General features: G+C 40.7%; 1 protein-coding gene across 1 annotated transcript; it reads right to left on the bottom strand.

Moving 5' to 3' along the window:
• Positions 1-5,905: 5,905 nt before the first annotated feature.
• Positions 5,906-10,639, bottom strand: tent5ba (terminal nucleotidyltransferase 5ba). The gene is made up of 2 exons (XM_044207733.1): positions 10,000-10,639; positions 5,906-7,477 (listed from the first exon to the last, which is right to left on the bottom strand). The coding sequence occupies exons 1-2, from the start codon at positions 10,153-10,155 to the stop codon at positions 6,449-6,451; spliced, it is 1,185 nt and encodes a 394-aa protein (XP_044063668.1). The 5' UTR covers positions 10,156-10,639; the 3' UTR covers positions 5,906-6,448.
• Positions 10,640-13,668: the final 3,029 nt, after the last annotated feature.

The following is a 13,668-nucleotide window of genomic DNA, read 5'->3' on the forward strand; positions in this document are numbered from 1 at the left end:
GGTCTTGGTGACGGGCTGAAATTTCCATTTTTTTCTGAACACATTAAAGACTGAAAAAAGATTAAAAGTTTATGCTTGACCTTGGAAACAGAGGATCAAGAATAAACTTTCAATCTCGTCTTTTAAGTCAACATGGACAAGAAGTTCTTAAAAACTTTGGAAAAAAATTAATTTCAACATCTACTCTTGACTGTTAGCTAAACCTCGCTCCCCTTCAGTTATTGTTGCTATACGTCAAGCTCCAGAACAACTACTGATGGACCTTGTGGTGTGAGTGTTTTTGTCAGCTGCTGTTTCTAAGGTCAAAAATTAACTTTCAATCTCCACTAGATTTCTTTTGTCCTCACATGAGACATTATGAATTATGTGGCATGGTTGTAGTGTTGCGTTTATACATGTGCGTCTGTGTGGGTGTATGATACTAAAATAACAGGCAACAGTTTGATCTTTGCCATAGAGTGAAGGATGTTGAGCTGTTGTGTTCTCATAAAATCTCTTTTATAGTCGAACGAGGCGGATGTTATTTTGTGCTTTCGTATCTGTTTAATCCCAGCTGACCAAACTTTTTTCATTGATAGAAGCAGAAATGTGTGCATATGTATCTGGGAGAATTTATGAACATGTTTTGGTGGATAAATCTTATGACCAAGAAAAGGCCATCTGGTGCTGCTGTAATGAGACTAACATTCAAATGAAAAATACAAAAAGAATTACTTGTTTACTTCCAAACACTAAAGATTACGAGATTTCCGACACTGAGTTGACAGCAACTCAGACATTATAGCGTTTGGATGGGGACAGAGTAGAGGATCAGGCTGGGCACTGCCCCGCCCATCAGTGGGTAAACTCTACACACTGCAGCCATTCAGTTGGCCCGGCTCACTGGATAAAGTTAGGATTGTTTGTCAGCGGGCTGTAACGCCAGGAATGCTCAGTGCTGGCTCCCCCTGTGTGTGTGAGTGTCTCTCACACTTTATTTTGCCTCTCCAGCAGCAGTTTAGATCTGCAGTAACACCCCCACGCTCCCTGAACTCTGAAGTGAAATACCAGATTCTATATTTCTCCTGCAAGCTATTTTGGTACCCCAACACGCACATTGACCACCTCGAATTACCCCACCCTCTGCCTCCCACCGCCCCAGTAGAGACTGTCCTGTCCCTACTCTGCATTGGCATTTTCTAGCAAGCTCCATCCGGCCATCATGACATCACTTTCTAAACGAGCAGACACATGAACATGAACACACTGGTCTGGTGATTCACAGCTTGAGTCAAACCAGCGTCCAGCTGCATCTGAGTCCTGCTCAATTCTCAGATCTAAGTCTGCTGTTTGGGGTTTTAATACAGATTAATGATACTAATGATGTTTAATCTTATCTCAAAAGAGAAAAAAACAGAGATTTGTTTTTTCATCATAAAAAAAATAGTTCAACATTTTGAGAAATTTGTTTTTCTTTTTTTTTTTGCTTATTTGTTTTTTTCCTCCCCATAGTTAGATGAGAGGATTGATACCACACGCATGTCTGTGAGTTAAATATGAATTTAGAGCCATTAGCTTAGCTTAGTTTAGCATAAAGACTGGAAGCAGGGGAAACAGTTAGCCTGGCTCTCTCTAAAGTTCTAAAATATGTCTAGCAGCACATCTAAAGCTTGAAACAGAAATGTAAAAACGACAAGTTGTTGTAGGAGATACGTGCCGTAACTGTTTCTTTAAGTGAAAGATTCTTTAGTTGGTGTCAGTGGTGGAAGAAGTATTCAGATGCTCTACTACTAAAAGTAGCAATACCACAATCTAATCAGCCAGAGTAAAAACACCTGTGTGTGTGTGTACAGTGCATTTAATTTGCTAAGTAACAATTAACTATAGCTGTCAAAAAAAATGTAGTGGAGTGAAAAGTACAACATCTCCATTTGAAATGAAGTGAAGTAGAAGTATAAAGTTACATAACATGGAAGTACAGTACTTGAGTAAATGTTACATTCCACCACTGGTTGATGTATATTGTTTTTTTAACCAGCCAACCAACCAAGAGCTCTTCCTTGGACAGTATGACCTCTTACTCAATGGAAAAAAAAACTTTAGCACATCCAGGCCAAAAAGTATCTATTACTTTGTTGCTGTCTACACGTTTTCATTACTATCCAGGGGAAACCTTGTATCTCCAAGGTTTTGTTTTCAAACATATTTTCATGTTCCATATCTTCACATAAGTTAAAAGAATTACAAGCTTTTCTGTGAGACAAGAAATTTACTGTCAGAAAGTTTACATTTGGGGATTCAATGTTTTCACCTGACTACAGCAACGTCTGACTTATAGTACTATTATTTATAACTGTAGGCTTCATGGCTTATTGTAGTGTGTGGGTTACCTCTCTATAATACACTTGGTGATAGCTATGCCACAGTTGTTTGGATTCTTTCCCTTCATGAAGAACTTGTTATGAATTTGTGGACGTTTCTCAGTGCTGTACCCTGGCAACAACACAGCAACACACAGACGACCCACACATCTCCTCCAGCTGAAGCTGCACTGTCAGCTTGCTCCAATCATGCAGGTCAGCTAAGACATGTGTTTCCCCTTTGCACCCTCAGGATGATGTCATATCCACAGAGTCATGTGCTCCCCGAGTACAGCTTAATTTAAAACATCTCCATTTCCTGACTCAGGTCAGTGTGATCTGGATTGAGTTTTAAAGGTTTGTCTTGTATCAGGGGAGACAACATGGAGAGAAAGAATGCACCAAACAGAGGCACAAAGTGAGAAACTCCCTGTGGATAATGGGTAAGTGGGGCATTATAATCGCTCCCTTAGGTGAATAAACCCTTTTTCAGGAGAGGTAATAGCACAGCTACCAGGCCAGGGTGAGTTTGATTTGTGTTGTGGCAAGAAATTGTGAAATCTCTGTCATTACTGTGTCTCTGTCCTGTCATCACCCTCCTTTCACACAGACATGTGCACAGAACATCAGCCCACACACATACTCTCCAAATTAAAGCCCAAATTAAATGTCTCAGAAATCTCATACTATCATCTCTGGGATCAAATTTCTAGTCATCGAAACATGGTAATTAATATAAATAGTTTTAATCAACTGTATTAGTTCAACTGCTTCTACTTGTTTTTTTGTTAAATTCATCAGCAATGAAGTGTAACATTTCTTTATTTATACTGATGTTTTTTAATATAAGTAGATCAGGGTTGCAGCTGGAAGCCAGGGACAGTGAAGCCATATTACATGCCTTATATGCACCAGTCCATAGAATTAATATTGACCTAGTGACCATAAAAATATTATGTTTCAGCTCAATTTATGTGCAAACATTATAAGAACACTACTAGAACACACCCTTTGTCTTGGCACTTTCTTCTAAACACTCACTTACCGACAACACATAACACTTGGATATTGTGCCAGAACAAGCAGAGCCAGTGATCATGACAGATTACCAGGATGTTAGCTTAAAAACTTCTCGATCGGAAAAGGCCTCCAACCAGCAAGAAATCATTTCCAGCATGTTTACTGCTAAACTGCACCCAAAAAACCCCTTCATAACATTTCAGTGCTCTCCAAACAGTTTAATCCTTTGTTGAAGCAACATGCTTATTTTATTTAGTGGAAGAAAGGATAATCATGTTCAGGGATAGCCGCCTAAGAAGACAATGAATAACAGGTCATAGATAATAATCAAGCATTGTAAGTTTCCATAAACTATATGTCTCCGTGGAGGCAGGTAAATTGGAAAAGGAAGGAAACAGACAGTCATTTAGGTAATTTGCAAAAAAGGCACGGAGCAGCGTGCAGAGGTCATGCATGTGGCGTCATGAAGCTTATCACTATCTGCGAAGGTTTCATGTTGGCACCAATGTATCAAATCCATTCTCCAAGAGTTATGACAATAGAGGAAGACAATAGAGCAATTGCTCTACTTGAGCAGTTGCTCTATTGTAAAGACTCCCCTGAGCCATTAGAGCACATTAGAATTTTGTATAAATCAAAATGAATCATTTTCAAGCACTGACTAATGTTACTGTAGATGAAAAAGATGCCACAACTTGTAACAGTAAACAAGCTTCTGTGCAAGCAGACCCTGAAATGGTCCAAAAGCTTCAGGGTCACTGAATGTCACTTGGTATTGGTAATTTGATTAAAGGGGAACTCCACTTGCACTTTCATAAATTCAGGGACTCACAAGAGTCGCATTAAGAAAATAATGGTGAAATCGATGCAGCAGAGGCTGGGATATTCTGACTTTTTTCCATAGTATGGGTCAAGATCCAGAATCACTGAATCCTACAATTCCCTTATTGCAAATTGATAGCGTCATTTGTTAGACCCTCACTGCCTATGTCTTTCAAAGTCCTGCCCCGTTTTATCAAAAGGGTTCTTGTTAAGAATTTGTAGTCTCCAAGCTCAAGTCAAGATAAAGTCTGAGAAAATAACCCGGGTGATGTCATCAGGGTTATTTTCTCACAGTCCTTCAGAGCAACAGAGGACATTACACACTGTTTTCACAGGCTGAGTAGTACTCCTCAGGGCAACTAAACTAATCTTCATATGTAAAATTGGTGGGGTGCCCCTTTAATTGCAAAATGTATAGGAAATTTGCATCAATACAGCACAGCATCAACTAAGAAGGGTCCTGTGTTATTAGCTAATATAATAGCCCTGTTTTGTAGAAGGACCCTATGTCAAAATGTAGTTGTTTTTTTTATTGTGCTCGTGCATATTCCCAATAAAATTGTGTTTAATACCATCACCACAAACTAACACAAAATAAGTATTATTCCAGCATAAGAGGACTGGTTGCACTGGACTTGGAGGCGACAGGGTACATACACAGTGCATACAGGCCAGTAGATAAAGAGTCAGCAGGGGCCCAACGGTAGATCTTTGCCCTGGGTTCCCTTAACAGGTTAATCTGGTCATGTGTGCAGGAGAATATGACACAAAGTGAAAGAATTTAATATTAAAAAACCTTAACAGGCCTACATTACTTTATGTTGGCTCCAGTACTCTGACTGTTGCCAGTAAACTGACACTGTGACCACCACCAGTAACCCTGTATTTAACAGATTTATGCAAAAATAAGGCAGTGTATATATATTCTTCAATAATACCACATTTCTAATGCCTGACTTAAAAATCAAGTTACAGTTCAATGTGATGAAGGAATGAATGGGTATGACCCACATATGGCAAAACAAACTATTTTTTGCTCTCACTTTGCACATTGGATGTAAATATTGGCCCAAATGTGACTAGCAAGGTTTGTGAAGATCCAAGGTCAGCTGATAATCTATATGAGCTGTGTCGTTTCCACCATCTATGTCTTTTGACAAACTTTACCATTCTAGCTATGCCTGTAAAGATTTTTGATTTTGACTCAGGGCAAAATGACATGGATATGGTATCAGTCAAGCAGACAGGGCTGGGTTTCCAGTGGTAACATGGGTGGGAGAACAGTCCAGCCTTTGTTAAAAAGCTTTAGTATCACTGAGGAGAGAGAAGCCATTGTGCTTTAGAAAAGTCCTTCTTATGGTTCATGTCCTCAGATTGTAATGGATCCTCAGCTCCAGTTTAACAAATGCAACTCACTCCAGACGACAGTATATGCATTTCAATGGGCCTGGTTACTGGAAATGAGACGCTTTTTTGTCATCAGCTTATCAAGTATGGGACAAACAACCTACCATCCATCCAGAGCAAGATAGGACAAAAGCTTCTGAAAAACCTGCTTCTTTATGTTGGCCATGTGAGAACATACAACTACACTGTGTGAATGGTGAAGCAGAGCAGATAATGACCAGTTTAAACTAACTGCAGCCCTTAGAACAGAAGATTAAAAGGTCAACAATCATTAGAGGTCAAGGTTCAAATAAAATAACCACGATACAAAAAAAACCTGTAGTTTTTCCTTTTTTTAATCTCACAAAAATGAATGCTTCTGTTCCTGAAAAAAGAGATGGAGTTATCTAGAAAACACTGAATGCACAGCTCTCACTTTACAGATGTTTTTAGAACATTTTATGGTTCATTTTAGGCACTTGGAATCATAACAACATTCCCTTTCTGAACAACAAATACATCTTTGGTCCGGTATGTAATTTAAAAAAAATAAAGCCAGAGTATGAAAATAACACCAGCTTCAATGTTTGTTTCCTCAAAATGTATTTTTGACATATATAAAACTTCATAAAGACATATATTATAGATATTATCGCTACATCTCAGAAATGACCAGCAATCTTACAGATGTTTTGCAAGACAAAACAAGTGAGAAAAATGAATGTGTCGGCTCAACCAGATGTACAGCAGTACAGGATTGTTTAAGTCAAGTCACATTTGGCAAACATAAGTTTCTTTTTTTTTCTTTTTTTTCAGTCCACTTCCTTTGAAAGATAAAGAGCAATGGAGACGCGTCCACCTCTGCCCTTCTCGCAGCCAGTTCAGCTACAGGGCAGCCACGTCTGATATGAATTACTGCACGGCGAAACCTGCGGCGGCTGCACATGTGCAATATAGTAATTACTGAAGTTGATGTCCTGCACGTATGGAGCTGGCTGGTAGTAACACGTGACATTCGTTACAGTGGGGATGGCGTTCTGCTCAGCCAGCGCCCTCAGCGCCAGCATGGAGATGAGGCTGAGCGTCTGGCGCCGCTCGTGGCCCATCAGACACACGGTGCTCTCGTTCACTACTTGGTGCAGAGTCATCAGGCACTCGTACCGTTTGTGCTCCATCCCAGCAAAGTGGTTTTGCAGGTAGGCCTCCAGTTTCCTCTGCTGTTCACCTATGTCAGAGAAGTCAATGAAGAAGCGTGAGCACATGTAGCGCTGCATCTGCTTCATGTCAGCCTCTGAAAAGGGTCTGAACCCTCGCACCAGCAGGTGGCAGTACTTTAATAAGCCGCCCCCTCTGATTTCTTCCGGGCTGCGTGTAGCTATGGTCCTCTGACACAGGTGATCCATGGCCTCGTTGAAGTCCCCATACACACTCTCGCCGATCACAGTGGGGTGAAAGCTCTCAGACATAGGTGTCTCTGAACAGCGGTCAAATAAGAGCAGAGAATCAAGGCAAATCTGGAAGGAGTCCACGCTGAATTCAAACTGCCGCCGTAAAGAGTCCACAAATTTTAGTTCCACATTCTTGCCCGTGTTGTTGGACAGCGAGATGAGGCTCCAGCGGTCCGTGTCATTACAGACTTTCACCAGTTTCTGTACATAGGCCTCTTTGAGGGTCAATGCCGTGATGCGCTCCTTAGAGACCCCAGCTGGCAAGAAGTCAAACAGGCAGTCCAGCACAACGTCCTTCACCAAACGGAAGGCCTGATCGTCTTTTAGCGACACACCAAAGATCAGGTCCAGGTCCTTATAGCCCAGTCCAGTGTCCTGATGGAGCACATGGCTGGCAGCCGAGCCATTCAGCCTCACATCCCTAACACACACACCCCTCTCCTCCAGCCTGGCCCGCACCACCTGGACAGGGACGAGACAGAGACACAGCATGTTATTAATGACAGGTTCTCTATTAAGAATTCAATAGTTTGTGAAAGCAAGATCAATACCGCTGCTCACTCATCACCATCAGTTTCAGTCTGAATGAAACCTAAAGAGCTCAAACAAAGAGCAGCAGACCTGGTGAGTCTCATCTTATCACAATCATAAGATTTATATAATCCTAAACTGCAGCCAAGAGAGAGTGAACACCAGCGTGCAGGACCAGTTGTGTCCAATAAAAAACCCCAAAACTGCTTCAGGCTAAACGTCACGACCTCAGGTCATTAAGGGTCAGTAGTGTTTCCCTTCCTCTGTCCCAGTGACCTGTAAGATGTTTAAAAGAAGTGGTCTCGCCTTAGTGAGGCCACATTGGAAGATGATGATCTACAGCTGGACGGGGTATGCCAACATCACTGCTAGCAAGCACAAAGGGGAAACATGTCTGAGTTCTGAAATAAGTCATCAAACTATCATAAAAAAACATAATGTTCTCAAAACATTTGGGAGAGATCAAAGTGTTCAGTGGAAACTTAAATCTGAATGATATGCCACATCAACAACTAGCTGCTTCCTTGTTATATCTGGCAAGCTATTTGTTTCAGTGTATGCAGAGCAGGCAGACTTGATGCTAAAGCCAATCCATGTAGCAGACTGTAACAATAATAAAAGACACGTAAGCTACACTTGCTCCACTGAGAAAATAACAATCACATACAATTCAAACAGTAAAACCTGCAGCACAAATTAGTTGTTACACACTCACACACAATCCTAAATCTCCCTACTCGCACTGACCTGTCAGATTAGTGTCTGTTAACTCTCTCTCCAATGGTGATCAGATAACAAGCTGGCTCTATTTATACATACTGGGTCAGGCTACAGACAGACAACATTTGAAGGCATGTCAACCCCTCTCACAGGAGTGGTGGAGGAACAAAATCACAACAGCAACATAACTTGGCAGTAATAGCACTGTAATCATTCAGCCATAAAGCGGTGCTGATTGGGTTCAAAATCCACTCAGAAGCTGTTTTTGTGGTCATCTCGATATGTCAGAACCAAATTCAGAGTCAGGCCTAGACTGAACACCTCTCCTCCCTCTGACTACAGTCAGTCATACATACTTGAATACAGGTGAGTGGATAAGCCCCTGGAAGCACAGGTATGCCTCTGCTGGCTTTACAGATCCTGCCAGAAACACGACTCATGTCTAATCAAGTCCATCTCACAAAAAAAAAAAAAAAATCAATAAAGGGTAACAAAGGTAAGTGGGGAGAAAAATAAAAGGAGTAGTGTAATATAGAGTGGCTCACTCATAAGCTGTGAGCCACAGGTCTGAGTTGTGAACCAGTTAAGAACAAAAGGTGTTGTTATCTTAGATCTACAGTTACTGCTTTGTCACTCCTTGGACTCTAGAGCTTCCTGATGCTGCAGGACAAAAGGTCCACACCTGCAATGCATAACAGAAGAGGCACAACAACGTCACCACAACCGATTAAATATACATTTAGGCTAAACAGCATCATTCTAGGTTGTCATGACAGGAGATTTACTGTTCAAATGAATCTATGTGGCAGATGGCAGATTTTAACTGAATAAAATTATGTGATTTCCACAAATCCAGGGGAAACTGAGTCCCCACATTTGGGGCTCAAACCTGCATTTAAGCCTCCTGCACGCTCAATGGAGCATTCATCTTTCCACAACCACAAGCATGAAGCTCTGGGCTTCACAGGCTCGTTGAGCTCATCTTGAATATGTCAATGTGTAATTGAAATGGGAAAAAAGGAGATTATAGATCTGATTACCTGACTTGACACTGACATTATGGCGATATGTTAATTTTGATATTCTATCATGGCGTTTATCTTGCACTCTGATATTTAACCAACTATGTAGAGACACCACAGGAGAAGTGAAATGTGATCCAGCCATACTGCAATAAGAGGCTGGAAATGTGGAGGGACTTTGGCACTTGTCTGTTTCATACATTATAAGTCAAACCAGAGGAGCTGTAAGGGCAGTATATTCCTCGCTATGTTTCCCCCAGTCTGCTGTTTGAAGGTGACAATGATCGGCTCTCAGACAAATCAGAATGAATTATACCTTTTCATTTTGATTAAACATTCTGCTGGCTGTAAGTGCAATAAAATGAATAAATATTTTAATTTAGTGTCACCAAGAGGTCCTAGAGAGGTTTCCAAAGGAAGTGCCAGACAAATAAAGTACAGTTTGATTTTAATATTTAATTCCCCACGTGTTATTACAATGAGAGACTATGTAAGAGTGACTATTTGATCCTCATGTTCACTACCTACCCACCTGCAGTGTGGTCAGCTGTAATATTCAATATTTATGAATATAATTACATAAGCTATGAATATGTCATTCTAACTCTAAAAAAAATAAAAAAGGGACCCCGTGCTCAAACGTAAATCTGCATCTAATAAATAATTAAACATGTTGGAAAACAGTATGTAAACATATGTGTGGGTTAGTACCTGCACAATCTGGCGGGGTTGCACGGACAAAGTGGGGAAGTTTCCCCGGCCGTGGATGGGGACAGCCTCCCCCAGGATCGAGTCCAAGCGCTGCACCTGATCCCAAGACAGCACACAGAACCGCCGACTCTGATCCGACGCATCACCGCAAGACATGGCGATGTTAACTTTCAGTCTCCCCCCCCCCAACAAAAAGAAAACAATTCAGCAGAACGTGAGCTCTGTATCTTCTCGCTTCAACACAAGTAAGATTCCTGTGGGATGTCCGCTTATTAATGCTGAAGTTAAGAGTAGAAAAAGTTAGTTGAGTCAGAGGTGAGAGTTGGATCAGCCGTTTCTCCCGGTGTGCGCCGCTAAAATCTGGTTAGTCTGCAAAGAACCGATTCATCAGAGGGTTTAAACCCTCTTCATTAGCATGAGCCCTGTGATTGGCTGCTGTGTTTGGTCATTGATTATGGACGCCCTGTCTGCAGGGAACACCCTTCATGTGACGCATTTGACGGCCTCCTCCCCTCTGCACCCTGCGTGCTGACAGGGTTTTCCCTCGAATAAGCCTTATGATCTACATCGTCTCAGCTGCAGCAATATGAGAAATGAGCATTTATTAATAGCCTATTTGGTCGTTTGTGTCAGATTGAAACATATAAATAAAAAAGATTGATTACAGAGATCAGGTGCACAGCTGTGTAAAGACAACACCCACTTTTCCTTCTATGATGTATTTCTTTATTTGTCCAGGGAATGTTTGCAGAGCATGCAGGATGTTTTCCCAGCAACGCCCTGCTTCACTACCATAAGCTTCATGATCATACAGACCTATAGAAACCCAGAGAAGACCAGAAATACTCCGTGTCCTTCTTGGCTTGTGACTCCTTAAAACTAACCATTGTCTAGTTGCTAGCCCCCTTCACCACTTGTGACCAATTCAACCAAAAATGTATTTTTTTCTGTTTCATTTGAATCATTTATAGAGACATGGACAGGTAAAATTAACCAGTAATTCACAAGAAAAAAGACAAATGCTAGAGGAAAGTCAAAATGAACATAATTTTGTGTAGCAGATGTAGGCCTGTGATTTTTCTGTGTTCCATCTTATTTCCTGTCCTTTTTGTTGCAGCAATATACTTTTCTTTCCGCCTCCCTTTGTAAAATATATACTATCATAAACATTGAGCAAAAATACATGGCTCTGCCAAAAGCAGAGAGCAGAACAGTAAAGTTGAGAAAAAGGGGTTTGAAGTTTGAAGACTCTTAGCTAAAACATATATAAATTGTAAAATCTTAACTTCATGCCTTTTTAGGCTGATTATGAATCATTGTCACAGACTTATAAATATAACAGAATATTAAAAAAACATTAGATACTGAACGACCTAGTACCTACAGGGCACAGGGAAACGCAGCACAAACAAAATATGTTCTTGTTTCTTCTTCAGCGTTCTTGTCCACTAATGAGCTACTTTAATGAAATAATCTTTAATCAAATACATTTAAATATGTGATTCAAAGGTAGCTTAACCACATGGAATCACTTGAATTCCATGAGAGGCTGCAGAGACGGACATAACTGCTAATCCGCTAAGCTAGGCTAGTTAGCTTTTAGCAGGACTAGTTCATCTGGTCATCAAAATAGATTTTTCAGTTACAGGAAACAGGAAAGAGTGGGTGAATTACCACCACCGCTGTAGTTTGGTTTTAACCTCTGTTTACTAGTTCTTGCAAATTTTACATGCATGTTTTTTGTCAAAAATTACACCTTGTTTTTATATGGTAAAACACATGTCAAAAAGTCTCTAGTCTCTTGTCTTAACTCAATTTTGACAAAATATGTAGTTACTGTATTTTGGCTTTGTAGGGCTGTACCATTACAGTCTTCCTCACTCGTGCCTCTGTAACCATCCACACTGATGAAAAACTCCTGTATTATGCTATAATACTATAAAATATACAAGATAATACAAATGCACATGCTTTTCTAGCTTCACTGTTTTGTTAATAATTTAAAAGAACTCATGTGCAGCCTCTTACACTATCGGATAGATAAAACAGATTCTGGAAATCCATCATCTATTTCGTTGAAATCCAGAAGTCCTTGTCAGCCGCTGAGTAATTAAATAATGATAGCAGGCTATTAAACCTATAAAATGTTGCTTGCTAATCATACATTATTATAGGCCCTTATCATTTTTAGTATGGCCTTGTTTAAAGTGGGGAGGGCTTTGAGTTGTTTGTTTATTCAGCAAATGGAAAATTAAAGGCTACAACTACATGAACAATCATTCATTCAATTTGCTCACGATTGTGCAGGGGCCTATGAAAAGGCTCCGATAACCTGTGATGCCCTTTAAGCTTTCCATTTACGTTTTCAGATACCTCACTGCCACTTCTTTCCACTCTGCCTCCTTATCTGTGGTACGTTTTAGTGGAGTGTTTTTATTTTATTTGTTTTGGTGCAGATACAGAGACATTCCTGTGGTCTGAACAGAACATTTGTCAGCTTTTTATGCTGTATGTAATGGTGCATCCGAGGCATAAAAAATAATTATAGTGAAAGGAGGCCTGAGTTAGATTGCTTTATTTAGCTGCTGTCAGATGCATTCAGTGTTCTCCAATTTACCCCTCTGAATTTCTCTGTCTTCTTTGCATCAATTCTTACAGAAGTGGACTGTGGTCACATCATCACTGTCTTTGTATCTCATCCTGTCCTGCATGCAGTCTATTATGTGTTTAAATGCACTAAATATCCCCTAATGAAGGACCTTACACAATGTCAGACATTACTCACAATAGCAGACGTTACTCTTTCAGTGTTAAGAAGGCCTTAGAATTCTACCGGTATGTAATTAGCTAGTAAACAATATCTGTATTTCCTCTTTTAAAATGACCTAAAAATGTCATCATTTGTAAAATCCCTAACCTGTAAAATCCTCATACCTGTCCACATGGCATGTTAGTGCACTTGTAAAATGTTTACAAGAGAGTGAAGTTCATTTCATGATTGATTGATTGTGTGGGTTTTTAGTGATGCAGCAATGAAACACACTCGTACGCACTCAGGCTCGCCCATCGTGTCTTCCCCAAACATATGTGCGCGTGTGTGTGTGTACTTAGTTCACACACTTCTCCATTGTTGTCTACAACACACAGCTGGAGGTTGACAGTGTCTCACAAGCCTCTGAGAGAGGCCTGGTCGTGGGCATACCGTGGATTTCTGGTCTCCACGGAAGATCACTTCAAATCCTGTGATGTCAACATAATCCTGTTTCCCTGGCAACAGCATCCGCGGTTGTCGGGCAGCTGGGCAGAGACGTCTCCAGCTGAGGGTCCTGCCAGGTGCCGATGTGAGACATCTGCGTCATCCGACTATAAATAACCCGTCATGTGGCAGCTGTGCATCCTGGGAGAAGAGCCAGCCTTTACCTGAATGTGAAACATTTGGGGAAAGAGAGAACAATGATGGCAGATGAATGTCAGGGAACTTGACATTCTCAGGTTCCCTCACAGCCTCATGTCAGAGGGAGTCAGTCAGATGTGAAGTCAAGACATTCACACAGTGGAACAAAAACAGTTAACACAATTTAGAGAAAAAGAGTCCTGAGGTGTGTTCACTGATTTGTGTATAATTCCCTATTTCACCTTTTGTTCATTTATGTCAGATCCTCTGTTTGT

The sequence above is a fragment of the Siniperca chuatsi genome, linkage group LG9 (genome assembly GCF_020085105.1).
Source record: "Siniperca chuatsi isolate FFG_IHB_CAS linkage group LG9, ASM2008510v1, whole genome shotgun sequence".
NCBI lineage: Eukaryota > Metazoa > Chordata > Actinopteri > Centrarchiformes > Sinipercidae > Siniperca > Siniperca chuatsi.